General features: G+C 48.9%; 2 protein-coding genes across 2 annotated transcripts; one reads left to right on the top strand and one right to left on the bottom strand.

The window, feature by feature from the left end:
* LOC149272864 (cyclin-dependent kinase 5 activator 1-like) lies at positions 1-882 on the bottom strand. Its single transcript, XM_089506653.1, has one exon. It carries the CDS (start codon positions 880-882, stop codon positions 1-3), a length of 882 nt encoding a protein of 293 aa, XP_089362779.1.
* Positions 883-4,272: 3,390 nt separating this feature from the next.
* LOC149272863 (tyrosine-protein phosphatase non-receptor type 23-like) lies at positions 4,273-26,007 on the top strand. Its single transcript, XM_089506640.1, has 25 exons — positions 4,273-4,356; positions 5,246-5,320; positions 5,583-5,710; positions 6,303-6,379; positions 6,578-6,627; positions 6,806-6,937; positions 7,128-7,208; positions 7,307-7,438; positions 7,704-7,751; positions 7,877-7,933; positions 8,062-8,120; positions 9,458-9,537; positions 10,001-10,115; positions 10,258-10,323; positions 10,796-10,941; positions 11,268-11,576; positions 11,657-11,811; positions 12,330-12,481; positions 12,848-13,027; positions 13,253-15,737; positions 15,978-16,162; positions 16,540-16,644; positions 16,858-16,996; positions 17,619-17,732; positions 25,426-26,007. The coding sequence occupies exons 1-25, from the start codon at positions 4,273-4,275 to the stop codon at positions 26,005-26,007; spliced, it is 5,736 nt and encodes a 1,911-aa protein (XP_089362766.1).
* The last annotated feature ends 571 nt before the right edge of the window (positions 26,008-26,578 follow it).

Below are 26,578 nucleotides of genomic sequence, written 5' to 3'. Positions count from 1 at the left end.
TCACCGATCTAGAACTCTGGAGAACTCATCGCGGTTCCCTTCGTTTTTGAGGTCGGCGAAGACCTGGGTGAAGTAGTGAGGATCGGCGTTGATTCTCAACATCTTGGCGCTCATGGCATTGATGATGCAAAGACAACGGTCCCAGAAGGCATCTTTACCGGCTTCCACCAAGAAGGGCTTGAGAGGGTAGGAGATCTCATTACCCATGTAGGAATAGGACAGGTAGAGACAGGTCAGGAGAGTGGCTTGCAAGTCATGCTCGGTGGCCACCGAGTCTCCATCAATGACATCTCTGCAAAGCAAGTAGACAAAGACTACGTTGGCTGGTGTAACAAAGGCTTGGTCTTGCCATCCTTGGAGGAGCAGGGAGCGGTCAACGCTGCGGAGCCACAGAATGGGGTCTGTGGGCGACAAATGTTTAAGTCGGTAACACCGTCTGCAAAGGAACTCCCCGAGGCATTTCAGGAGCTCGCTGGTCGAGGCTTGAACAATGACCCTTTTCGGAGAGCCTCCACCGGTGGTGCTGGAGACCTTCTTGATGGAGGAGATCTGCTTGGAGCCAAGAGGCGCAAGAGGCTGACTGTCATAGCTGGAGAGATTGGCGCACGACAGGGACTTCTTCACATTCTCGTGGTTCAAGTGGGCAACGTCCTTCTGGTAATTGTTGTTGACCGTCCCTTTCCTGGAGGTCTTCTTTTTGGTGGAAGCAACCAGCCTCTTCCAGGTGAGCGCAGGGATAAACATAGAGTGTCTCTTTAGAGTCTTGTCGGGCTTCTGGCCGCTGCCCTTGCTAACACTGGTGTAATGTGCCAGCGAGCCAGACCCATCGTCATACAGGCTGGCCTTCCGAGACCCCGGAGACAGAGACAGCACCGTCCCCATACCGGCTAGAAGAGGCGCTCCGAGACGTAAACGCTGTGCAGGCAAATCAGCCTCTGAGGGCAGCGATCGCTCCAATACTCAACCAGCTGCAGCTAATTAATTGCGAGCGGAGGAATGAGAGTGACAGCGCTTGGCTTCCTGCATTGCAGGACAGGCGCAGCCTTCCCCGAAATCCCTGATCTTCACTGGGAATCCTGGACTGCGGGGGTCTCTGGTAACCTGATCGCGCTTTATTTGCAGTCTCAGAGACCATAAACATTCGTTATTAAAGCAATGGAGGGGGGCGCTCCTTTCGTTATCCGCACCCGGTCACCGGTGGGGGGGGGGGATTTAAACCGAAGCTGATTTCCAGTCTGTTGCTGCAGACGGGAGGATGCGATCTGGAACACAAAAGGCTCTGCCTATGGCTTCTCTCTCGCTCCCTCCTCCGCTTACTGATCCTCTATTGATTTATTCGCGTGTTGTTCAGAAATCATCACAATGGTAAAAAAAAGACAGGGGTATTTCTGAGGCTTGCAGGCAACAGATCGGCTGTTTTGGGCAAATAAAGCCAACAAAAGGCAGGGGTGGGAGGGCAGTCCAGGGGAGACGAAGTTTGCTCAATCTGCGCTAAATAATCCGATCATTTCATAAGAGGCAAAATAAATTCTACAAAAGAAAATCCACCTGCGTGCAGACAATGTCCATCCGGGCTCCGGGGGGCGCAAGGTCCAGGGAAGGGTTAAATCTGTGCCTCCCTGCTGGGGGATGCCTGCACTATACAGATGCGCCCCTGCAGCGGATTTGCCCCTGGGTTCCGGGAGAGGGGTGCTGGGGATGCTCTCCGGTGGTCATATGCACATTAACCCTTCCAGGGAGTGATGGAGGCAGGGGCTCCTCCGGCTCTGCCGCATTGGGGAGGGGGCAGTGGGTGCTGGGGAGAAACACAAGCAGCATCTGATGACAGAAGGAGGGCAGATCCTGCTTCCCCAGCTCCCTGGCATCTCGGGCTCATCCAACCAGCTCTGGGCTTCCAGGAGGGGGGGAAAGACTCAGCGCGATGTGATTTGCTCCCCTCTCCCGCCCCTGTCTCCTGGTAATGAAGCAGAGGATGTGCTGCCCCCTGCTGGAGTCCCTGGTGCACTGCAGCAGCTCTTTGTTCCATTGTTATGGAAACACATTGATACATTGTATCCCGCATCACATAACACATAACATGTTTCCAAAGCCATTCTCATTGATAACTTGCCTTCTACATGGCGGCAATCACACGGAAAGCTGGCCTGCTTTAATCCCAGCATAGAGCCCACAAGCACTGCATTGGGAGAGGTCGGTAGCCGCAATGGATAGTGGGACTTGTAGTTCTCTCGGCCTCCGTGTTTGTGGCCCTTCTGGGATTTGAACTATACCAGCCACCATTACTATTGGCAATCTGTACATTATTGTAGCCAAACTGCATTCTGGGCTACATACCATCAGTACATAGGTAAAGAGAATTCAGCTGGCGAGGGGTCGACATTACATTTATTTATATAGCGCCAGCAGATTCCGTAGCGCTGCTGCAACCAGTGGAAGAAATTAAAGTCACAAACAATACACGGCCCGGCTCCCGGGAGCTTACAATCTAGTCGGTGGTTAAGGGTAGGAGAGGATGTCTGGGATGGGGAGTTGGGTCTGGATGAGCTTTTGAGACTGTTGGTCGTTCAGATGGGTTGATCAGGATGCTGGCTGAGAGTGTTAGGCGGAAAGGTTTTACACAGACGAGGGAGAGAGCCTGACGGAACGGGGGAAAGGAATTCCAAAGAAGGGGCCAAATCCTGAAGATGGGAGTAGGAAGGGGTGCGGCGCGGGGCAAATCCTGAATACGGGAGTGGGAAGAGGTAATAACGGTAGAAGAGAGACGAAGATGGCAGTTAGGGGGGTATTTGCACAGGAGGGGTGAGATATAGGGGGGTGCAGAGGGAATCTCAGAACTTGGTACCCAAACTGCGGATCAGCCCATGTACTCCGGCTGGCCTGAGTGTCCACTCCACGTGCAGATCATCAGTATTCACCATGGACAGAGTGCATGTCTAGACTGGCTCAGATAACGAGAAATCATACAAATGGTTAACATACAGGACGGTCCCTATTTTGGACCCAAACCTCTTATTGCCTGGCTGGCCCTTTTGTGGGGGCACGTAATGCTTGGGGGGTGGCTTGGGTTTGCCCAAATTCTTACAAAGACTTTCTTTGTGATGCTCTATTAATATTTTTTAAAGCCAGAGTTCCCAGAATGAGACCGAGGAGGCTCAGCGACAGCTCTGGCAGTTTACGGACAGAGTGTCAGAATTCCAATGCCAGCAACAGTTCTACAGCAGGGAGGAAAAAAAACAGCGATGTCATCAAAAAGCGCCCCCTCTATTATTTATTTATATTTTTATATAGCGCCATCTTATTCCGCAGCGCTGTAGTGATCAAGCTTACCAGACAGTTTCGTCTGATGGACTGTGGAACAAAATATTATATTCTAATTTCCGGTTGAATCTTTAGGTAAGGGTGATTTTAGTTTTTATTGGACCAACACAGAAAACAATGTGAAGGCATAAAAGCTTTCGGGGCCTCAGAGGTCTCTTCTTCAGATTAAAATTATGGGGCCTCATGACCACATTAATTATTGTGCTTCAATGTATTAGAAGAGCATGTACACACCACTAATATAACATGATTTAGGTGATTTGCCAATTCCCCCCCTGCAGCACTAATGCCTCCATTCACTGGCTCGGGGGTCACTCACAGCTCTGATGTCATCCACAAGGTGAGCGCACAGGTCTAAAGGAAGATTTCTACACACGTGAGACATAAAAAATCTTTACCACCACCTCTGTCGGCATGGAAGATGCCGCTAACTGTACTGCTTGTTGTCTCTAAAGTTCATACCTCTAGGATGATAACGCAGCAGTCATATGATAATATACGCATGCGCAGTCGGGAATATGAGGTAAGCTCAGCAGCAAACGACATTACCCAGTAGACCCTGCGCGCGATACCATGGGAGAAGGCGACATAACAACCGAGTTTTAATCGTTAGAGACAGAAATGCCTTGCTGTAAAAACCAAAAACTCCAGTCCCCAGTTTAGCGCTCCAAGGAAGCGGCTGTTTTTGTCACCGTCATGATTCCCTGCGGTGATGATGTAATTGACTCTACCGATGTGTTCTCTGTTGCGGGTCAGTCTGTGCATTGTGTCTTTAGTGCTTCGAGCTTTGCTGGCGGTCACGTGAGGGCGCGTCACTCAAGTGACAGGAGACCACAGTTCCCGGTCTCGTGACGTTGTCTCGGCGGCGGTGTTTCCTGGCTGGTTCGGTGCTCGTGACGCAGCTCGGTGCAGGGTTTGGCGCGGCACTCTTGGGCCCCCCCTGACCCGCGCAGGATGGAGGCCGTGCCCCGCATGCCCATGATATGGCTGGACCTGAAGGAGGCCGGAGAGTTCGGCTTCAACCAGGTTGTCAAACAGGTGAGCGAGGGTGGAGACCGGGGCAGGAGAGCAGGGAGCGAGGGTGGAGACCGGGGCAGGAGAGCAGGGAGCGAGGGTGGAGACCGGGGCAGGAGAGCGAGGAGCGAGGGTGGAGACCGGGGCAGGAGAGCGAGGAGCGAGGGCAGGAACAGTAAGCGGAGCCCAGGAGGGGTTGTGGGGGGTGCGGAGCCTGGGAGGAGCTGGGGGGGCGGAGCCTCCACAATGTATTCTTGTCTGAGGATGATTTGGAAATCTAAACATTGGAACCTGTTTGTGGCCCCCGAGAACGGGAGCCGTGGGGCCCTGAGCCGGACGATCCTCGTGTTATAGAAAAAAATATCAGCATGTCTGTCACATTCTCCGATCCATTTAATACAGGAATCAGGATACAGACTGGGGGCCGGAGGGCCGGGAGTGGCTGGGGCAGGAGGGCATTGAACGGGGGCAGGAACAGCATTAGCTGCACAAAAAAATGCTGGTGAAATCAGAATCGCATTTATTGCAAGTTTTCCAGACAGTTTTGTCTTCGGTGGCTGCCGGTTTGATGAATTAGCTGGCTGTGTGTGATGAGAGTGTATTTGTCCTGAGCTGTAATTGCCCCGCAGCAGCAGCTGGAAGACGTGGAAAGGTCTGCTATGTGTCCGGCGGGGCGATCTTCCCCTGTAGTGACTTCCAGCTGCAGAGAGTAACGCGCATGTTCGGGATACGCAGACGGGCTGGGGTTTCCTATAAATGCAGAATTAGAATCTCGTATGTTGTGTTTTCTCGGGGCCGCGATGGGAGATTGAAAGGCTTTGGGGGGGGGGGGTAGGGAAGGGGAGAGAAATCAATGCCAGAGAAACGAGTTATTTTTCAGATTTCAATCATTTTTGTTGTTGTTTCTTTGCAGTTTATTTTAAAGAATTATGGTGAGAATCCCGATAATTACAATGAGGAGCTGAAGAAGCTGGAGCAGCTACGCCAGGTGCGTGTCCGGCCCCCGAGGGCCCCAGATGTGGGGATGTTAAAGTAATACCACTAATATTTACTGCCGTTAAAACAGATTGTCTTGCTTGCTGAGCGTCCTGGGAGTTATATTTTTGCTGTAAGCGGCGGGATGTATGTTCCCCATTCCTCTGTACCGAAGCCGGGGGCATCCAATGCAGAATGTACCCCCCAAAGGGGTAACGGGGGGGTTGTTTAATAGTTATTGTAACGTTTAAACTCTTCCCCGTTTCCTGCCGCAGAGTGCTATAAGCGTACCCCGTGACTTCGAGGGGTGCAGCGTGCTGCGCAAGTACTTCGGACAGCTGCACTACCTGCAGAGCCGGGTCCCCATGGAGTCGGAGCAGGAGGCGGCCGTCCCCATCACGTGGTAAGAATTAAAACTGACAACCGTTTACGTCTGAACCCCGCCGGGGGGAAATTCCTTTAAAACAAAAACGACTATCCCAAGACAACAGGAAAAGTGAAAAAATGATACAATCATGTGAACTGTCAGGACCTCGGAGGTCTCTTCCTCAGATGGTTATCAATGATTTTGATAATGACTCTACCTCTTTTGTATCTGACCCGATTAAAAAGTACCACCTCTGCCTAAAGACTCCACCTTGTCTTGTCTTGGTCTCAGTTTTTCCTATTAATTAGGCAGGGGATGGCCTTTCATAAAGTGTCTTTGTTTGATTGTTAGCTCTTGCGCTAAACATGCTGTTAGGGAAATCTGTTGACATGTTCCGAACAATCATTGGGCCCCAAACCATCATCATACCGCGTCTTTACATCAAACATATACCATGGCGCAGATCACACGCCTATAAATATACTCTTTTGGATTGATCCCGGCCCCAGGATGCACGCTGCTGATGCCTTAATGTATGTTTGGTGTTGGGAGTCCGGCCCCCCCAGCACTGTGGGGGTCTCTGGATGAAGCACGTGGTCGGGACGTAACCTGCTGTCTCTCTCCCCAGGACGGAAATCTTCTCGGGGAAATCGATAACTCACGACGACGTCAAGTACGAGCAGTCCTGCGTCCTCTACAACCTGGGTAGGGCGCGGAGCGTCTCGCTGGCCCCGGAGAATGATATTTATGCGCTGAATACGTATTTCCGTTTATTCTACCCAAAATATAGCCTCCCCCGTCTGTTCGGTTCTTTTAATTAACATTGGTGAATATCAGACCCGCCGCGCTGTAACGTTATCCCCCCCCTGATTTAAGGTTAATAATCCGTGTCTCGTTCTCCAGGGGCGTTACACTCCATGCTCGGCGCCATGGACAAGCGAGTCTCGGAAGAGGTGAGTGCGGGCCCCGAATCCTGCGCCGGCTGCAGCTCCCGGTCGGTGCGGACGCTCTGCGGGCCTCGGGGTGCATGTCGGTTGGCGTTGGTTGGCAAGCGCTGCGGTCTCTGTACATGGCGCCGCCGGGGGCTTTTCTGCCGCGGTGGGTTTATTTCTCTTTTCTTCTGGGTTTTAGGGCATGAAGGTTTCCTGCACCCATTTCCAGTGTTCGGCCGGAGCGTTTGCGTACCTGCGCGATCACTTTGCGCACTCCTACAGCGTGGACATGAGCCACCAGATACTCAACCTCAACATCAACCTCATGCTGGTGAGAGCAGCGCCGGGGTCGCCCCCTTCTCCAACGGGACTTGTATAATATTTCAATAGCCCTGTTTTACCCCACGGATCTCTGTGTTGTTGGAGAGCGGTGGGGCGTGTAGGGTCACCTGCCCTCCGGGGGTTATTAAGAAGCCTCCGCGTGATCCTGACGTATATGTTTCCCCTCTGTGTTTATTCAGGGCCAGGCCCAGGAGTGCCTGCTGGAGAAGTCCATGCTGGATAACCGGAAGAGTTTCCTCGTGGCCAGGATCAGCGCTCAGGTGAGGGTCCGCGGCGTGCGTTCGCTGAGCGGCAGCACGGGATGCGTGTGACGGTCTGCATGCGGACTCTGATGGCGTGTGCGCTGCTGTCTCGCCAGGTGGTGGATTACTACAAGGAGGCGTGCCGGGCCCTGGAGAACTCCGAGACGGCGTCCCTGCTGGGCAAAATCCAAAAGGACTGGAAGAAGTTGGTGCAGATGAAGATCTACTACTTTGCCGCCATCGCGCATGTGAGTGAGAGCTGAGCGAGGCTGCTACGGCTCCTAACCGGTTACGCTTCTAAGCGGGCGCAGCCGGGACGCGTCCCAAAAATGCCCAAAACCAGCGAGATGCCCTTAATGACAGCATTAGCTGTGCTATCGGGGCAAAAGACCCCCGTTTCTGGCAGCTTGGACGGAAAAGTAAAGTTTTAGGTTCAGTTAATTTATAATAAACGATAAAAGGAATGTCCGGATGTCTCGTGCCGCGTAACCAACGCTCTCTCTCGCTCCACAGCTACACATGGGGAAGCAGGCGGAGGAGCAGCAGAAGTACGGGGAGCAGGTGAGTGCCGGAGTCTCGGGGGTCTCTTTCTGACTCGGCGTGTTGTCTGGAGCTGGAAATGCCCGCCGTACGGTCCGCGAATCCTTGATTTTGTTTTTTTTCCTCCCCGTTTCGTGAATCTGCAGGTTGCGTATCTGCAGAGCGCGTTGGACAAACTCAACGAAGCCATCAAACAGTCCAAGGTACTGTGTCTAGGCCACATCAGTCTCCTTGTTAGATAACCTCCGTTTAGTGAATAAACCCCTAGAAGGTATGGATGAAATGTATGTATTGGGGTCTGTTTGTGACTCTCTCTCCCCGCCGTCCGCAGGGCCAGCCGGCGGCCGTCCAAGATGCGCTGAGATTTACCATGGATGTCGTCGGCGGGAAGTAAGTTCCGCTTTATTCCCTCGCGGGCAAATTCTGGCATCAATTGGATCATAAAATCACTTTTGACATTTTTTTGAAATAATTCTATATAATATGAGAAACAGGTTATTTAGGTATTTGTCTGGTTTTTTGGAAACGCCTGGTTGGATACACCTGGTATTTTTATTTATTGTGGTCGTTACGGGGTTAAATATGAATTACGAGCATCACTGTTTGCAAACAAGATTTATTTTTATTTTTTTATTAAATATGCTGCTGTTGGCCCCTATAGGAGTCATTATGTCAGGAGGAAGCCGGTACGTTATTGGTCGTAAAGGGGTTAAATTTCTATGAAACAGTTATTTATACGGAGACCAAAATCTAACACTAAACAGTCAGAGGCTTAGATGGATTGTTTTACTTTACCAAGAGAGTGATATATATATATATATATATATAAGTGGAACCGCCTCCCAGCAGAGGTGGTAGAGGGTAATACAGTGAGGGAATATAAACATGCGTGGGATAGACATACGGTTTGAGTCTTTACAGCGGGAGCGAGGGGGGGTGGTGACATAAACACGGGGGCCGAATAGGGCCGATCTGCCAGAAGGTAAATTATATGGAGGTGCTGGCACACGCGCGGTTAAATACTTCCTCCCCGCTTGCTGTTTTGGGGCTATTAATGGATTTAGGATATAACGCGTCCGTGTGCTGCCTGGGCTCCCGCGGGTTAATTCATGGTTCTGGCGTTGGAGTCGGTGAAGCAGCCGCGATGCGGTCAGAGGGCATAAATATCGCCATTCTCGGTGTAATTACTGCGCAGCCGCCAATTAACCCCTCGTGATGACGGGAATCGAGACCATCGGCCGGCCTTCTCCTGCTTCATGAAGTCTCGTTACCCCATGACTACCGGCGTGACCGGCGAAACCGGTCATTATACTCCGCGGGGTGATCGCAGTCACAGCGCGTTTAACCCTTTCATCTGCCAGGACGCGGTGTCTGCGCGGCTGCAATGCTTGGATTGCGTGCTGTTATAGTGCCGGTGCGGGGTGCGTCTCACCGGGGGGTCTCACCGGCTAATAACGAGGCTGTGCCGGTGCTTCATGTTTAAAGGATCTCTTATTTTTTTTATTTTTTTTCCTTTGTTTCTTTCTCTCATTTTCTTTTTATTTTTTTTCTCATTTCTCTCACATTTAATGCTTTTATCTAGAAGGTTTCTTTCCACCTAAAACCTAGACGTTCTGGAAGGTGAATGAGAGAAAATCGAGCCGAGCCGAGCTGCACATAAAGAGCTTTTATTTCAGGGCAAAAACTGCAAATCCGTCTTTTAATATTTTCATCTTTTTTTGTTTCAGGTTCAATTCTGCCAAAAAAGACAATGACTTCATTTACCACGAATCGGTCCCCGCTCTGGAGACCCTGCAGGCCGTGAAAGGTGGGTGACGGTTATTACGGAGCAATCGCCATGGCAACCAATGTCCTGCTCCAAAATCACTGTCCCTGAATAACACTAAATGTATCTGCCCCGCACACGGCGGGTCCCTTCCGCCCCACTACCCTCAGCCAGCCGGACGCCGATCAGCACCGCGCTGGGTAGTTTATTGTCCCTCCATCGCAAGGGCCGCAGAGGGCCGAGCAGAATGTAGGATGAGTTTAATTGTCGTTCCTCCCAATCCTCCAGCGCGTCAGGGAGAGAGCGGAGATGATCTTTCCCCTCCCGAGGGCCGCTGAGGGCCGTTCTCCCACGTGAGACGGGCTGTTACTTCCCGCATCAGGGGGACGCGGAGCCTGACGCTGAGTTCTTTTCTACTGACGGGCTGGGGGTCCCTGCCGCCGTATTCTGGGGTCTTCTCGCGTGCTATTGGCTGTTGCATTCCCTTTGTTTCTGGTTGTTTCAGGGGCCCCGTTGGTGAAAGCTCTTCCTGTGAACCCCACTGACCCGGCAGTCACCGGACCCGATATCTTCTCTAAGCTGGTACCGATGGCGGCACACGAGGCGTCCTCGCTGTACAGGTGAAGAAGAAAGTAATCCGCGGGTTACTAAAATACAACTTTTACGTAAAAACAAGGCGGCTACTCCCAGTATCCACAGCCAGGGGATGTGGCCTGGGCCGCGCTGCCGACGTCTTTGTGAATGTCTGCTTCTCTTTCCTAGCGAGGATAAAGCCAAGCTGCTGCGGGAGATCCTGCTGAAAATAGAAGAAAAGAACGAAGTGCTGGAGTGAGTTTGATTTTTGGGGAGGTGGAATAAGGGGGTCTGCGATGCCCCCTAAAAGCCACGGGAGTAATCCGCTGGCTGTATCTGTCTCTTTAAAGCGTAGTCCCCTCTGCAGCTTCCCAGTAAGACCAGTCCCGGCATGCTGTCCTGTCGCTGGTGTCGGCAGCTTGGGCTGTATAGAGTTAAACTATTTTAATAATAAATATTCCGTGGACGTCGTTGGCTCTCCTCCTCGCGGCTGCCTCCCCGTAGCCCCGTGTAATAAGTAACATCAGAGCCGTGGCCGTCCAAGTGCCCCGTTGGTGGGTAGATATTGAGGCTGCCCCGTGACATGGGGCCAATGCACTTTATAACTTCCCAGACTCTCTATATGCATAGCTGTAGGAGGCTGAGGATCATGTGAGTCGGTGCGACTGACCGGTGGGTCCGGGTGCTCATAGTCTCCTCGTCTCTGTCTTTTTTTTTTTTTTTTTAGCCAATTCACGGACTCTCTGCAGTTGGACCCGGAGACCGTGGATAACCTGGATCTCTACAGCCACATCCCGCCTGTCCTGATGGAGAAGTGCGCCGCGCTCAGCGTGCGACCGGACACCGTGAAGAGCCTCGTCCAGTCCATGCAGGGTGAGCCGGCCACCGAGCCCTTACAGACCCGTCGCCTGATCTGCACCGGCGCACGCTTATAATAATAATAATAATATAATAATAATAATCCACGCCGTCCACTCCACTCCGAGACCTCGTCCCGCTTAAGCCTCCGCTGATTATATATATATGATATACGTGTTCTACGCGCGCACTAAATATAGAGAACCGGCAGATTATACGGCGTATTGTCTTATGATGGAATCCAAGCCTAATGTTATAGTGAGTTTATATTTGTCTCTCTCTCTTTGTCTCTCTGGCTCTCTCTCTCTCTCTCTCTGTCTGTCTCGCTCTCTCTCGCCTAGTCCTTTCCGGGGTGTACACGGACGTGGAGGCGTCTCTGAAGGACATTAAGGGCCTGCTGGAGGAACACGAGAAGCAGGAGAAGCTGTTGCAGGAGGATCTCGGGAAGGCAGCCGCCTCGGCCCCGGTCTCTCCTTCCGTGTCAGACGTTCACAAAGAGTGGGCTAAATACATGGAGGTCCATGAGAGAGCCAGCTTTACCAACACCGAGCTGCACAAAGCCATGAACCTGCATATCAGCAACCTGCGGCTGCTTAGCGGGCCCCTGGATCAGCTTCAGCAGGCCCTGCCGGCCCCCAGCCTGACGGAAGGTGAGTGTGTGCTCGCGTCTAGATGCTTTAATATGACTGGATAGCGCGATCGTCCGCCCTGACCAGCTGCTGCGTTCCAGATGACGCGGCCGTGTTACAGAACCTGAAGAGGATTCTCGGCAAAGTCCAGGAGATGAGAGATCAGCGCCTTTCCCTCGAGCAGCAGCTGCGGGACACCATTCAGAAAGACGACATCACTACCTCGCTGGTCACCACCGACCGCTCCGAGATGAAGGTGAGACGTCTCGTCGGTGGTCCTCGAGTGCCGCTTTAATAAAGAATAAACCAAAAGACTAAAAGCATTGGGGTGAAATAACTTGTAGTCATTGCTAGTATCACAGCTCGCCTGTATGATACCTCGAGTGACTTTCCCAGCTCAAACACCACACGGAGCTGATGCTTTATGGCGATGCTAATGAAGTCCGTCCCTCCATAGACTTTCATCAGTCAGAGAGTCTGACGGGGTGATTAAGACTGAGCCATTCTATTCTCCCCCACAGGTAGTATGATAAGGAGTCGGGGGGGTTTAGTAGATCGGGGGTCGGATAACAGAGCGAGAATCATACAAACGGCTGATATGCAGCTGCCTGAAAACAGAATATTATGGGGGCAAAAACTACAACTGGGGTAAAAAAATAAAATGCAAAATTTTACCAGAATTTAAAAAATAATAAATGTTTGCGTGAAGCGTAATACCCGGCAGGGCTGGCCGTTGCGTTTGTAGATATCGGCCAATTTCTGTCTCTGTTACAGAAACTGTTTGCTGAGCAGCTGAAGAAGTACGACCAGCTGAAGGTCTACATCGACCAGAACCTCTCTGCGCAGGAGAACATCCTGAAGGCGCTGACAGAAGCGAACGTGAAGTACGCCCCGGTGCGCAAAGTCCTCTCGGAGACCGAGCAGAAGTGAGTGTCACTCAGGGGCGTTTAAACTGCTGAGGGCAACGACAAAAACAACTCGTTGGAGATATTCAGCACTGATGTACAATGCGGGGTTCCCAAAACGCCCTTTAGATTTCTAACGTATTTGTGACGAAGTCGCCTGGCCGCTGGACTCGATCCCCTACTTTCCAGATCCTTTTTACCTCCGAGGTTCTTGCCTTTCCCGGCCGCCGCGCCATCCCCGCCATTTCTCTCCCGTGTGCTTTGTTCCGTTATCCTTTTCTTCTCCTTACACCCCGAGCCCAGCGAGACCCCTCGTTTTCCTCCCCGGGGTCTCGTCTCTCTGTTCGCCCGTGACGTAGCTCGCGTTAATCGGTCTCTCCCGCTCAGGTGGAACCACACGGTGCAGACGCTCATCGCCTCCTACGAGGCGTACGAAGACCTGATGAAAAAATCCCAGGAGGGCAAAGATTTCTACGCTGACCTGGAGAGCAAAGTCACCAAACTCCTGGAGAGAGCGCGGACGGCGTACGACGCGGCAAACGCCGGCAGGCTGCAGGTTCTAGAGCGGTACGCCGCGGTTTATATTATCTGCAGAACTCGCCATGATATTTGGGGGCATTTCCTTTACTTCCCTTAACTTCCAATGTTTGCAATGCCATTTGATTCTATTATATAGAAAATATCGATGGCCGTTCAGCGCGGCGCGAGCTTCTGATCTATACAAAAAAGTCATGAACCACTAAATACCGCTCTGAACGCGATGTTTAACGCACGGATTCTGTCTTTTGGCAGAGAAATGAAGAAGAAACCTCCCCCCAGACCGACGGCCCCGAAGCCGGCGTTGGAGAAGAAGCCTTCTGATGCGGACCTTGCCGGTTTCTCCGCCGCGGACCTTGCCGGTTTCTCCGCTGCGGACCTGGCCGACATCCAGCAGTTCTCCTCTCTCTTCCTTTCCGACCTGCCAGACGAGCTAAAGAGTCTGCCCCCTGAAGCCCTCCTTGCCCACTTTGACCGGCTAACCGCAGACAGCATCGGGGCGTTCCCTTTAGACGCGACGGCTGCGTACCGGGCAACCCGGCTTCCCGGCGCCAACGTAAATGTCAGGACAACTAGCGCGCCGGTGCCGGACCCGCACGCAGTGCCTTTCAGCCAGGCGCCGTATAATGCCCTGTCGGGGCCCGTGCCCCAATATCCTGGTCAACATCTCCCACCGGTGACGTACAGCAACGCTCCTCCGGTGAGCTCAGCCCATGGAGTTCACCCGCACTTCATACATGTGTCGGCTCCTCAGTCCCGTGGCCCTCCTCCCGGACCAGGCTCTTCATCGCAGATTCCGCACATGTATCCAGCTGGGGCTATGATCAGAGGCCACGTTCACCCGGGCACCGGTCCTGCCGCTTACCCGTCTGCCGGGCTGCCACCCCAAAGGACGTCTCCTCAGCATACACCTATGCCAGTCTCAGGAGCAGCTCCTGTGGCCCCTCAGTATAAGCCAAATAATGTTGGCTTTGGGGTAGGACAGCAGGCTCCTACGTCCCGGTATATGCCCGGTCCGTTAAATCAGCCGCCTGAGGGGAAGCTGCCGTTTCAGGGTCCTGCGCCGAGGGGAAGCATCCCACCGCAGATGGCACAAGGTGTTCGTCCGGCCACCACCACAGTCGATAGTATTCAGGGTCCTATATCGAGCTACACAGCCTCCAGGCTTCAAGGGCCCGGCCAGGGAGGTGCAGCGCTCAACAATCAGCCCCTGAATCAGCACTTGCCTCCGGCTCACTCGCAGGGCAGTTATATGGGGCCACCGGGTGTAATGGGCCAGCCAGCACCCTTTCCCTACTCCCAAGGTGGAATCCAGAACTACATTCAGCAGCCGCCGCCGCAACGGTTACCGCATGCCCAGCCTGCTCAGATGTTTCACGCTCCGGGGCAAAGCCAGCACGGGATGGATGCCCAACCAAGACCGCAGACCTTTCCTGGGCAGCAGCAGTACGGCCCTCCATACCCAATGCACGTGAACGCTCCTCCTCCTCAACATCCGGTTTATCCACCGCAGGGCCAGCCTCCCAGGAACCCTCAGCCGAACATGATGCCACCCCAGCAGCATTACCAGCGCTTTCCATTGCCACACACCATGGTCCCCGGTCAACCTGCGCCTCAGATGCCACCTCAGGGTTATCCGGGTGGCCACCAGGACAAGCAGCCACCTCCGAGCTCCATGGGTATGACGTTCCCTGGTGCCGTTCCCAGAGCGTCTCCGCCGCTAAGCCAGCCGTCATCGCAAATTCACCCCCCTTCAACGGTAACGGTAATCCATGCGCTACCTCCTGGAACGACCTCTCAGATGGCCCCGTCTATGCCGTTCGCTCCACGTCCTCAACACTCGGTTCCTCCTCCTAATGTTTTAGCCCCGGCGGTACCACAGATGCCATTAGTCGGCCCCAACACCGCAAGTCCGATATCCCACCATGTGCAACCTCCTGGCAGCCCGGCTCTCAGCCAGTTACCGGGTGCCGGGATTGTCTCTGGGGCCCCGGCTGTTCCATCTCCAGCACCCTCTCCGCAGCCCGCTTTGGTCGTTCAGCCCCCGGCCGTCCATTCATCCACTGTGCCTACTTCTGCAGCGATGCCACAGAGACCTCCGCCATCTCTGACACCTGGAGCGGCGCCTTTAGCTCAAAGCTCCACCGAGGTTGTTTTCCAGAGACAGAGTTCTTCCACGGATGACCTCCTTTCATCGAGTCCGGAAAGTCAACATGGCGGCTCCAAGACCTCAGTTGGGCAACCGCTGTTACAGCCCACCAAGGCCGATTCGAAGGATGGGCAGAAGCCGAAAGGCATCCAGCTCATTGAAAACGACCCTTACGAGAAACCAGAGCACATCATGAGGCTCCTGTCGGAGGTTGGCCGGTTTCGTGCTGTGGTAGCGGCCCTCGACAAACCAGTAGCCGGAGCGGCGACCCAGCTGGACGCCATGTGGAAGGAGTTCCAAGATGCTCAGGAGAAGGAGGCGAGGCACCTGTCCATCGCCATCGCTCGCTGCTACGCCATGAAGAACCGGCACCAGGACATCATGCCTTACGACAAAAACCGCATCGTCCTGCAATCCGGCAAAGATGATTACATCAACGCCAGCAGAATCGAAGACCTGTCCTCTTACTGCCCGGCCATCATCGCCACCCAGGCCCCGCTCGTGGGCACCGCTTCGGACTTCTGGCTGATGATACACGAGCAGAAGGTTTCCCTGGTTGTGATGCTCGTGTCGGAGCTGGAGATTGAGAAGGTACGCGGCCGGCCTCTGTAATCGCAATAAAAATCGTAATCCTGCGTTTTGCCAAAATCCAGGACTTGTATGAATGCAGGTCACATGATCCATCCCGTGTCTCCGATACAAAGCGCCGGCGCCCAGATAACGCCCGAGTAATGCTCCAGCTGGCGGTGACATGCGCGCCGTGTCTGAGCAGTCAGTCGGGTGTTATGGGGTTGGTAACGTCTGCCCGTCATCCATATTTTGTCTTTGCAGCAAAAGGTGGTGCGGTACTTCCCGGTGGAGCGCGGTCAGCCGATGGTCCACGGACAAATCACGCTTACTTTAACCAGTCAGAAGGCTGCCGACACGCATGTGGAGAGGGTGATCTCGCTGCAGTACAAGGACCAGAGCCTCAAACGCTCCATTATTCACCTGCAGTTCACGTCTTGGCCCGAGCTGTGAGTAACGGGGTGGGGGTGGGGAGCGAGAGACGGGGTGAAAGAAAGGAGTAGCTGCCGACGGAGCTGGGGGCAGTATTACATTCTAGTATCGGAGTCGGGCTGCGGGGGCAATACTGATCCCCGGGGCGTAACTCTGGGGTTATTGGTGGTGATTTGTATCAGATCTTCGGCATGCAGCGAGATAAATACCCGGTTAAATATCTCTCCGTGGGTCTCCCGGGCCTGACTGAAGCCGCGCATGCGACGCGTGGCAGAATATTGCAAGCGACTCGCAGGAAGATGAGGCGTCCGCACAGGGGGAGGCGGCAGCCGCCCGCGCAGGTCGTGTGTTCGGAGTCGTTAATGTGGCTGAATGTGGTCTCTTCTCTTTAAAGGGGTCTCCCGGACAGTAAGGGGAATCTTCTGCGCTTTATCCACGAGGTGCACAGTCACTATCTGCACCAGCGGCCGCTACATACCCCCATCGTGGTGCACTGCAGGTAGGTCTCAGACAGAAGGGGGGTTCAGGTCCTTGTGCTGTAATAAGAAAGTCTTACTGAGAGAGTGGGAGGTAAGTGGAGCAGCCTCCCAGCAGAGGTGGTAGAGGGTAATACAGTGAGGGGATTAAACATGCATGGGATAGACATACGGCTCCTGAATCTAAGACGAGACCAAGTACTTTTTTGTAAATTCTGTTTCCGTTTTGTCTCAAGTTCTGGGGTTGGACGGACCGGGGCGTTCTGCATCATGTATGCAGCCGTGCAAGAAGTGGAGGCCGGTAACGGGATCCCCGACCTCGCGGAGCTCGTGAAGAAGATGAGGCAGCAGAGGAAGCACATGCTGCACGAGAAGGTGCCGGCCGTCACATGTTTTATATTTTAAACATTTTTACCTTATGTTTAAGGTCTCTCTGTATTAGCTGGGCCGTCCCTGGGAGTTTCTCCTGCGGGAACGGCTGAGCCGGCCCCTGTATAATGTATAGATAAATCAGCGACCGGCCCCCTGTATAATGTATAGATAAATCAGTGACCGGCCCCGTGTATAATGTATAGATAAATCAGTGACCGGCCCCCTGTATAATGTATAGATAAATCAGTGACCGGCCCCCTGTATAATGTATAGATAAATCAGTGACCGGCCCCCTGTATAATGTATAGATAAATCAGTGACCGGCCCCCTGTATAATGTATAGATAAGTCAGCGAGTCGGCCCCCTGTATAATGTATAGATAAATCGGGGAAATCAGCACACAGTTTAGTGAGTAAGCCCCTTTGTATTATATCAGAGATCGTTTGTTGGGCTTCATCTCACTTTTATCCTTTTTTTTATTTAGTTTTTTTATATTTTTTTTCCCGTTTCTGTGCTTTGTGTATTATTGTGGGCTTTGTGCCGATCTGGGAGGTTTAACCCTGCGTGTGCTGAGGGTTTTTGCAGGTCGCACAGACCCCGTGTTGATTGTAATGTCTTCCTCCAGCTCCACCTGAAGTTCTGCTACGAAGCCGTCCTGAAACACGCCGAGCTGGTGCTACAGAGACACGGGATCTCCACGCCATCCTCGGGCAAACCCCAGCACAGCGTGTCACAGAAAGTGAGTGTCCGCTGCGGACCCCGGGGGCCGGTGGGGTTGGGGTGGTCAGTGCATTTTATCAGGATGGTGTTAGGTATTCTTCAGGAATGAGACCTATAACATGATTTTGGAATCCAAAAGTATAATATTCTGAATCCAATACCAAACCTACAACAGTACCTTTGGATAAGGTAATATTATGAGGTGCAATGTTGTTTATAACAACATAAATAGGGTTTCCATGGATATTTACCATTGGTGTAGGTGTTACCATGACACCTAGCTGCTGCATCCGGTTGGATAAACAGATAAATGCATTGGGATTTCTCAATCTCTGGCCTTTCTTAACCTGTATGGGTAGAATAAAGTTACTGCTCCCTTGTGGAATGGTTACATCTTCAGGTACTTGAACACTGACTGCATATGGCAATAACTGTGCCGATTTCAGTGCTTCATCTTCATCCTGAAATTCACAAGGATCGCCTTTTAACCTGGTCCACAGATTAGAATTAATCAGATCCAGATGGATAGCAAAGCGATGTATGACATCATTTCCCACATAAATCTGGTAACGAGGTTCGTCCAACACCAGAAACAAATGTTTGGCTGTCTTATTTCCGATAGAAATGGATAACAAACATTTTGCAATAATATTATGGCTATCCGATTCGCCGTCCAGATTATGGATCCACCTGTCATGGGGAGAAAGATACCGGATCATTTTAGGACTAGCGATCTGTTTTAACAGACTTTTGCTGATATAGCTGTTTTCGATCTCTAAGTTCAGCTTGGCATTCTTACTTTTCCCTAGATCATTCACTTGGACAGAAAAAAATAAATTGTTATTAACCCTTTCAATTTTGTCAAGGAATTGAACATGACCTGCTGATTCCACAGATTCCACATAATTCCTGTGAAGAGAAATGGTTAAAACATCGCCTTCCAGAGAGACATTTCGGATCCTCTCTGGCTGAACTTTTATGGAATGATCATCTGCAGGGGAAATAAAATCATTAACCTGCAAAACAGTAACATCAGATGACTGACTATTCCTAAAATAAATTTCAATTGAGTCCGGCCTTTCCTCAATTACATGGCAATTACGCCTGGATTGCTGATGAGACTTATCATATGGAATGGGTACTTTGGTTTGTGACCATACAATCCCATTCACACAATCTATGATTACATTAAGTCTTCTGAGTATATCTATACCCAAAATCAATCGGTCATAGGGGAGATTTACCACTATTACCGGGTGTCTCAAGGTCTTATTACCTATGGTAAACTTTAACCAGGTTGAACCTATGACATGAAGGGAATTACCTCCAACACTCAGTAGAGTATTTGGAAAATCTCTTAGCTTCGGCTTTTCTGCTGCTAAGCCCATTACCTTCTGAAAGTACACATTTGACAATATAGTTGCCTGTGACCCAGTGTCAATTAACCCCATGAAGGGATGTGGTAATGAATCCTGTACATTTACAGAGACATAATATCTTCCTTCATATTCTTCTAGTTCACATAAGAATTTAGAATGTGTCAGCATATCACTTGTCTTCCATACGTTACCTGTCACGGCAGTAGTTCCAACCTGTACTGATGTGTGCACACTCTTACCCACTAGTTCTTCCTTCTCAGGAGTGTCTTGAGCATTCAAGCTGTTACTAGCGGTCGGCATCTCATCGGTTAACTCCTTCAGAGCCGGTTCCTGGGAACTAGGTGCTTTTAAAGACAAATTAGCTCGCGGACTCATTTGGTCTGGCTGCAATATAGAAGACAAAGTTACAGACACGTCCCCCCTAGCCAAAAGTGGAGGGACCACATAGGTTTTACCATCATTATTAACACAATCATCTGATAGATGATGAGGATCTGGAAGTAAAACAGGGTTAGGAATTATATCATCTGACAACCATCCCTGCATTGCCACATCGGCTTTAACTTCGTTATGATCTATTGCGGGGGAGCTGGCATTGTAGCAGGACCTACCCCTAAAAAAGGATTGGTGGTCGCTGTAGCCATAGTTTGACTTAATTTAGTCATCTGCTCCGTTAACAATTTCATTTGGTCACTCATTTGATTGACATGATGACGAAAATTGTTTTTCCCATTCCTGTACTGCCTATTAGGTTTGGAGTTATTTGGCTGAGGCTGTTGGGAGTTATCAGACTCAGACTGACTGGATCTGTCCCTATTAGTCCTGTAAAATTTCCTCCTTGCCTGAGGGTTTTTCTTCCACTGGGAATTACCCTTCCTCCACTGTGGATTCTTTTTGGCAGTAGGACTTTGTCCTTTGTTATCCTGGGATTCCACATTAGGAGTTTTAGGCCTGACAACAGGTGAGGCTGTAGCCGATTCCTGTTTCTGAGGTTTTGGGGATTTAACCACCTCAGCATAGCTTCTCTTTTTCTGTGATTCTAATCCCAGATGGGCTTGGGTCTCTGCCACCTCTTGTCCATGAAATTTCTGACTCTTTTTATCAGGCAAATCATCATTGGCATGCAATACTGTATACAGTGTCATGCATTCATTAACAAGCCAGTCTAACGAGCAATCGCTATCATAATCTCTAGCAAGATTTGTCCGAATTGGGGAAGGCATTGCATAGAAGAAAAGATCACGAAATTCTCGAGAATCATATCTGGGCTTACGTTCTGTAAGAGAATAAGCGTTCTTTAGAACAGTTAAAAACTCTCTAGGACTTTGGTGAGGCCTACATTTCAGATTATACACAGCCTTCTTAGCGGCTGAGACAGTTTTATACTGTCCAAACTCAATCTTAATCTCATATTTCATTTTAGACCAAGAAAGGGTTCGCATACTTTGTAAACCTTCAAAATAATGTCTGTGATGACTTGAGAAAGTCCACGACACATAGTGCTTCTTATTGGAATCATCATCCATTCCCAAAAACTGCATTGCCCTTTCAAATGATTCTAAATGGTCAGCAATATTAGCTGTGCCTTTTTTAGAAAATTCAGCAACAGTCTCCTTAAGGAATTTAATTACCTTAGGGGCATCATAGACAGGTACGGGTAATTTCTTAGTACCTTTTACTGCTCCTTTAAAGTTACAGGAGCGCCCGTCTGATCTGTGTGTTCTGGCTGTATTGGCACCTTGTAACATCACAGAGGGTTCACCTGAAACATGACCTTCTGAATAAACGGAAGATTCACTATCACTTTTATCACTCTCCTGATTTTCATCAGAATCAGAGGAATCGCGTGTATCAGACAATATAACCTTCTGATTCCGCTGTGATTGGACAGAAGCCACCTGATTAACCTGTTCTTGTAGAGTTTGTAATTGCTTACTTATACTCAGAACAGTAGACTCTGTTACGGTGGTGTGGGTTTTAACCCCTTCATCACCTTCACCATACAAAGATAGCTTAGGCATTTGCACACTATCCTGGTTAGACAATTTGGCTTGGAGTTCTCGTATCTCCCCACGACAATTAACAAGATCATACTGACAATCAGTTACCCTGCTCTTAGCATCAAAGTACTGGCCATGAAGTGCCAAATGCTTATCAGTTAAATCATCAAACTTTAGTCTCAACTGTTTGTACTCTGCCTGAGTATCATTTGACTGATCCAGGGCTGCTTTAGAAGCATTCACCTCTTTCTGGAGACTAGACACTTCTTTCTGGAGACTAGACACTTCTTTTTCTCTAGTTTCACGATCTCGCAACAACCGAGAAGCCAATACAAAAAAGTAGGGCCAGGATGAAAAGATTAACCCTTCTCGCTCCTTCAAATCTGATGTTTGAACAATAGCATTCAAATGTCCAACCAAAGGTGATCCTTCAGACCATTCATTTGTTAGGGTCATTTGTACTTCATCCTTAAGGGATTGGAGCCACTCTCCATAATTCTCTTTGGCTTTCATATTTTTATGATAACCTCTCATAATATCCTGTTTAATGTTATTAACATGTACCAGCATTTGTGCTTTAGACATCAAAACATCTTCATCAGAAGCAGCACTCGACTTGCTGGACACAGACATGTTTTATGCACTGATCAGTATGCAATACACCGTATCAGAAATATACTATGTGAAACAACCGAAAATAACAACAACTACCGTATATCAATAATTTGAATTATTATTTTACGTGAAATATCTCAGCAGTGCCTCCAATTATGTTAGGGATATTAATGAGACAAAATAGGCAAAACCAATATTTTATCACATACGCAAAATAACGACGCTACCAAATATTGTAGTACCACATCCACAATATGAATTTAAGGAGATACCCTATATTTTATCTCCGATCCTAAATTCTTTCAGATCGCCGAAAATTATAATTCAAATTAGATAGATATCACGAAGATAATCAATCAAAAATATTATTTATTGTGAATACAATTTATCAAATCTATATATGGGTCACACAGTGCATGATATAAAACACAAAATTCTTAAAACATGTCAAAATGAATCAATTATGTCAGATATTTTATGATAGAAAATATGTATTCCACATATTCTGTATTTTACATGAAAACAAAATGGAGTCAGAGCCATTTTATTTTACTTAATCATATAGTGATTATTTCTTTTTGTCCTTGTTCTCTCTATAATTGAGAACAAAGAAGTATTCATGTATATAGATGTTTCAGTAAGTATGATACAATTAATGTTATCTTCCATGAGAAAGTTAAGGAGTAGACGCTGCATATCCTTGGGAACGTAAATTCGTATGGGGGATACATGGTAAGACTACCAAGGCCTGAGTTACTATCTAGGAGGTAACACCTAGCGATAAGGGTGACCAAGGATAAATTCCAAACATATATGTAATGTTTTTAAGTTAATTCTTAGACCAGAGCGTCTCTCACAGGTAAAGTAAGAAATTACAACGGTGTAAATATGAGTAGAAATTCTAATTATAATGGGTAAAACCCACCGTTATGATTGGAGAATTCCAATCAAAAGGTGGAGGCTATGATAATAAGCCCTGTCTTTAAAAGCTTATGTCTTTAATAAAAAAATGGGGGGACCTTTAAAAAGAAAAAAAAAAGATCGCACCCTGGAACGGACAGACCCTGACGGATTTATTCACCAAATTTTCCCCAGAGACTTGGAATCTTAAGATTCTGGCACCATTTTTCACTCTTGGAGTTACTTTGAGTTCTAACCTATATAACTGGTAGAAAGTTATATTTTTTCCACTTAATTTCTTGCCACTGAACCTGGATTAATTTCTACAAGGACCGGTGGGATAACAGCAACAAGTGGTGGTAATTATAATTGTTTTATTATTCTGAATAGAGATGAATTTTGTCTTCTTCGTATAGAATTCCCTGTTTCTGGGAAGTACTATATTGCATTATTGTATATGACGGCTTGTGAGACTGCAGCTTATAACCCGTGATAATAACAATAATGAAAAGGTATTTTTACCTATAGATGAAGTTTGACATTATTTGCATCTATTAGGAACTTCACTAATACTCTTAGACACAATTATATTATTTTTAATTTGTTATATTAGTTGAACTAATATTAGAGAGATAGTGATATCTTTATTACTGCCCTGATTATTATCAATTTTTGGTTGCTGAGTGGGATGGAAATTAATTGTGTGTTACTTATAAAGTAGTAACTTATATTGATAACTATCGATAATATACTGTATTTGAATTGATTCATTTTGACATGTTTTAAGAATTTTGTGTTTTATATCATGCACTGTGTGACCCATATATAGATTTGATAAATTGTATTCACAATAAATAATATTTTTGATTGATTATCTTCGTGATATCTATCTAATTTGAATTATAATTTTCGGCGATCTGAAAGGATTTAGGATCGGAGATAAAATATAGGGTATCTCCTTAAATTAATATTGTGGATGTGGTACTACAATATTTGGTAGCGTCGTTATTTTGCGTATGTGATAAAATATTGGTTTTGCCTATTTTGTCTCATTAATATCCCTAACATAATTTTTACGTGAAATATCTCAGCAGTGCCTCCAATTATGTTAGGTATTCTTCAGGAATGAGACCTATAACATGATTTTGGAATCCAAAAGTATAATATTCTGAATCCAATACCAAACCTACAACAGTACCTTTGGATAAGGTAATATTATGAGGTGCAATGTTGTTTATAACAACATAAATAGGGTTTCCATGGATATTTACCATTGGTGTGGGTGTTACCATGACACCTAGCTGCTGCATCCGGTTGGATAAACAGATAAATGCATTAGGATTTCTCAATCTCTGGCCTTTCTTAACCTGTATGGGTAGAATAAAGTTACTGCTCCCTTGTGGAATGGTTACATCTTCAGGTACTTGAACACTGACTGCATATGGCAATAACTGTGCCGATTTCAGTGCTTCATCTTCATCCTGAAATTCACAAGGATCGCCTTTTAACCTGGTCCACAGATTAGAATTAATCAGATCCAGATGGATAGCAAAGCGATGTATGACATCATTTCCCACATAAATCTGGTAACGAGGTTCGTCCAACACCAGAAACAAATGTTTGGCTGTCTTATTTCCGATAGAAATGGATAACAAACATTTTGCAATAATATTATGGCTATCCGATTCGCTGTCCAGATTATGGATCCACCTGTCATGGGGAGAAAGATACCGGATCATTTTAGGATTAGCGATCTGTTTTAACAGACTTTTGCTGATATAGCTGTTTTCGATCTCTAAGTTTAGCTTGGCATTCTTACTTTTCCCTAGATCATTCACTTGGACAGAAAAAAATAAATTGTTATTAACCCTTTCAATTTTGTCAAGGAATTGAACATGACCTGCTGATTCCACAGATTCCACATAATTCCTGTGAAGAGAAATGGTTAAAACATCGCCTTCCAGAGAGACATTTCGGATCCTCTCTGGCTGAACTTTTATGGAATGATCATCTGCAGGGGAAATAAAATCATTAACCTGCAAAACAGTAACATCAGATGACTGACTATTCCTAAAATAAATTTCAATTGAGTCCGGCCTTTCCTCAATTACATGGCAATTACGCCTGGATTGCTGATGAGACTTATCATATGGAATGGGTACTTTGGTTTGTGACCATACAATCCCATTCACACAATCTATGATTACATTAAGTCTTCTGAGTATATCTATACCCAAAATCAATCGGTCATAGGGGAGATTTACCACTATTACCGGGTGTCTCAAGGTCTTATTACCTATGGTAAACTTTAACCAGGTTGAACCTATGACATGAAGGGAATTACCTCCAACACTCAGTAGAGTATTTGGAAAATCTCTTAGCTTCGGCTTTTCTGCTGCTAAGCCCATTACCTTCTGAAAGTACACATTTGACAATATAGTTGCCTGTGACCCAGTGTCAATTAACCCCATGAAGGGTTGTGGCAATGAATCCTGTACATTTACAGAGACATAATATCTTCCTTCATATTCTTCTAGTTCACATAAGAATTTAGAATGTGTCAGCATATCACTTGTCTTCCATACGTTACCTGTCACGGCAGTAGTTCCAACCTGTACTGATGTGTGCACACTCTTACCCACTAGTTCTTCCTTCTCAGGAGTGTCTTGAGCATTCAAGCTGTGGGGGCCGGTGGGGTTGGGGTGGTCAGTGCATTTTATCAGGATGGGGAACCTGAGCCGCGTTACACGGCTGGAAGTATAAGGGATGGGAGTTGTCTCTGTCTCGGAGTGGTAACCCGTCTTCTGTCTCTTTGCAGACCCACAGCATGCAGGACCCCCAGGACATCGTGCTCGGAGGGGACATGCCCATAAGCTCTATCCAGGCCACCATCGCAAAGCTGAGCATTAGACCGTGCCCTGGGGTCCCTGGGGACCCCCCAAACCATTATCCGCTGCCACCGGAAGCCGCAGCGAACGATCTGACGGCAAACGACGTTCCCATCTTCCCTTCGAGTTCCTTCCAGTCCGACCTCGCAGCGAACGCGCAACAGCCTGCGCCACAGAGCCAACATCCCACCGCCTCCAACGGGAGCTCGGCAGCGGACACGGCCATGGAACCCGCCAACCATGCAGAAGCGGCCGTGGATGCGATGCCCTGTCCCGAGCCGACGTCTGATGTCTCTTCTTCCTCTGCCGGACCTTCGTCTTCATCTCTCAACCTTCTGGCCTCCATGACCCCTGAAACCTTCAACCTGGACAGCTCCCAGCGGGGGAAGCAGAAAACGAGCAAGCAGAGCTTTCTGCAGCCGCAAAACGGAGGAGGACTTCTCCGAGGCAGCGACGGTGCCGACGATCCCCTCAGCATGCTGGACCCGCTCTGGACCATGAATAAAGCATAGGCTTCCGTTTAGCGCGCAGCCTGACATTGCCTTACAGTGAAGTTCTGCGTCCCGTCGCGCGGACCGCGCTCCTCCTCCATAATACTCTGCATTCCAACGTCTGCTGGACCGGTCTGGACCAGGTCCGACTTCGGAGATGGTCTGCAGTCGCTGACGGTAACACTAATTCCTATGCACAGAAATATCGTATGTCACACGGAGCCCCCGACAGTCTCTGGGTTTGGTGACCTTCACAGCAGCCTTAATGTGAGGTTTTCTGCTGGGCATGCAGAGGATCGGCAACGAATCCTTACCAGGGGCAAGTGTGAAGAGGGCCGCCTCCGAGATTACAGTAATCAACCCGATCTGTAGCGGATCAGGACTTGCGCCTGTAAAAAAAAAAGTGTATTTCAGGGAAAAAAGGTTAGAGGCCAAGCCTGATCTGCCTCTCCCCGGGGGCTGCGGGATTTGTAAGCCTCGCCACGGACTCTCATGGCCGGGGGGCATTCTGTTCAGGACTTTGTGGTCTCCGGTTCATTGCTGTGGAAACAGCTTGCGTTTCCTGGAAAATCTTGACGACCCGGAGAAGACA

This window comes from Sceloporus occidentalis, unplaced genomic scaffold (genome assembly GCF_023333645.1).
Source record: "Sceloporus occidentalis isolate IW3139 unplaced genomic scaffold, rSceOcc1.0.p SCAF_404, whole genome shotgun sequence".
Lineage (NCBI taxonomy): Eukaryota > Metazoa > Chordata > Lepidosauria > Squamata > Phrynosomatidae > Sceloporus > Sceloporus occidentalis.
This window is presented reverse-complemented; position numbering and strand designations above follow the sequence as displayed.

Bases quoted from the DNA above. Each gene is read 5' to 3' on its own strand.
- LOC149272864 (XM_089506653.1), bottom strand. From the start codon at position 882: ATGGGGACGGTGCTGTCTCTGTCTCCGGGGTCTCGGAAGGCCAGCCTG.
- LOC149272863 (XM_089506640.1), top strand. From the start codon at position 4,273: ATGGAGGCCGTGCCCCGCATGCCCATGATATGGCTGGACCTGAAGGAG. The intron at 9,538-10,000 runs GTGGGTGACGGT...TGGTTGTTTCAG, and splicing joins GACCCTGCAGGCCGTGAAAG to GGGCCCCGTTGGTGAAAGCT. The intron at 13,028-13,252 runs GTACGCCGCGGT...GTCTTTTGGCAG, and splicing joins AGGCTGCAGGTTCTAGAGCG to AGAAATGAAGAAGAAACCTC.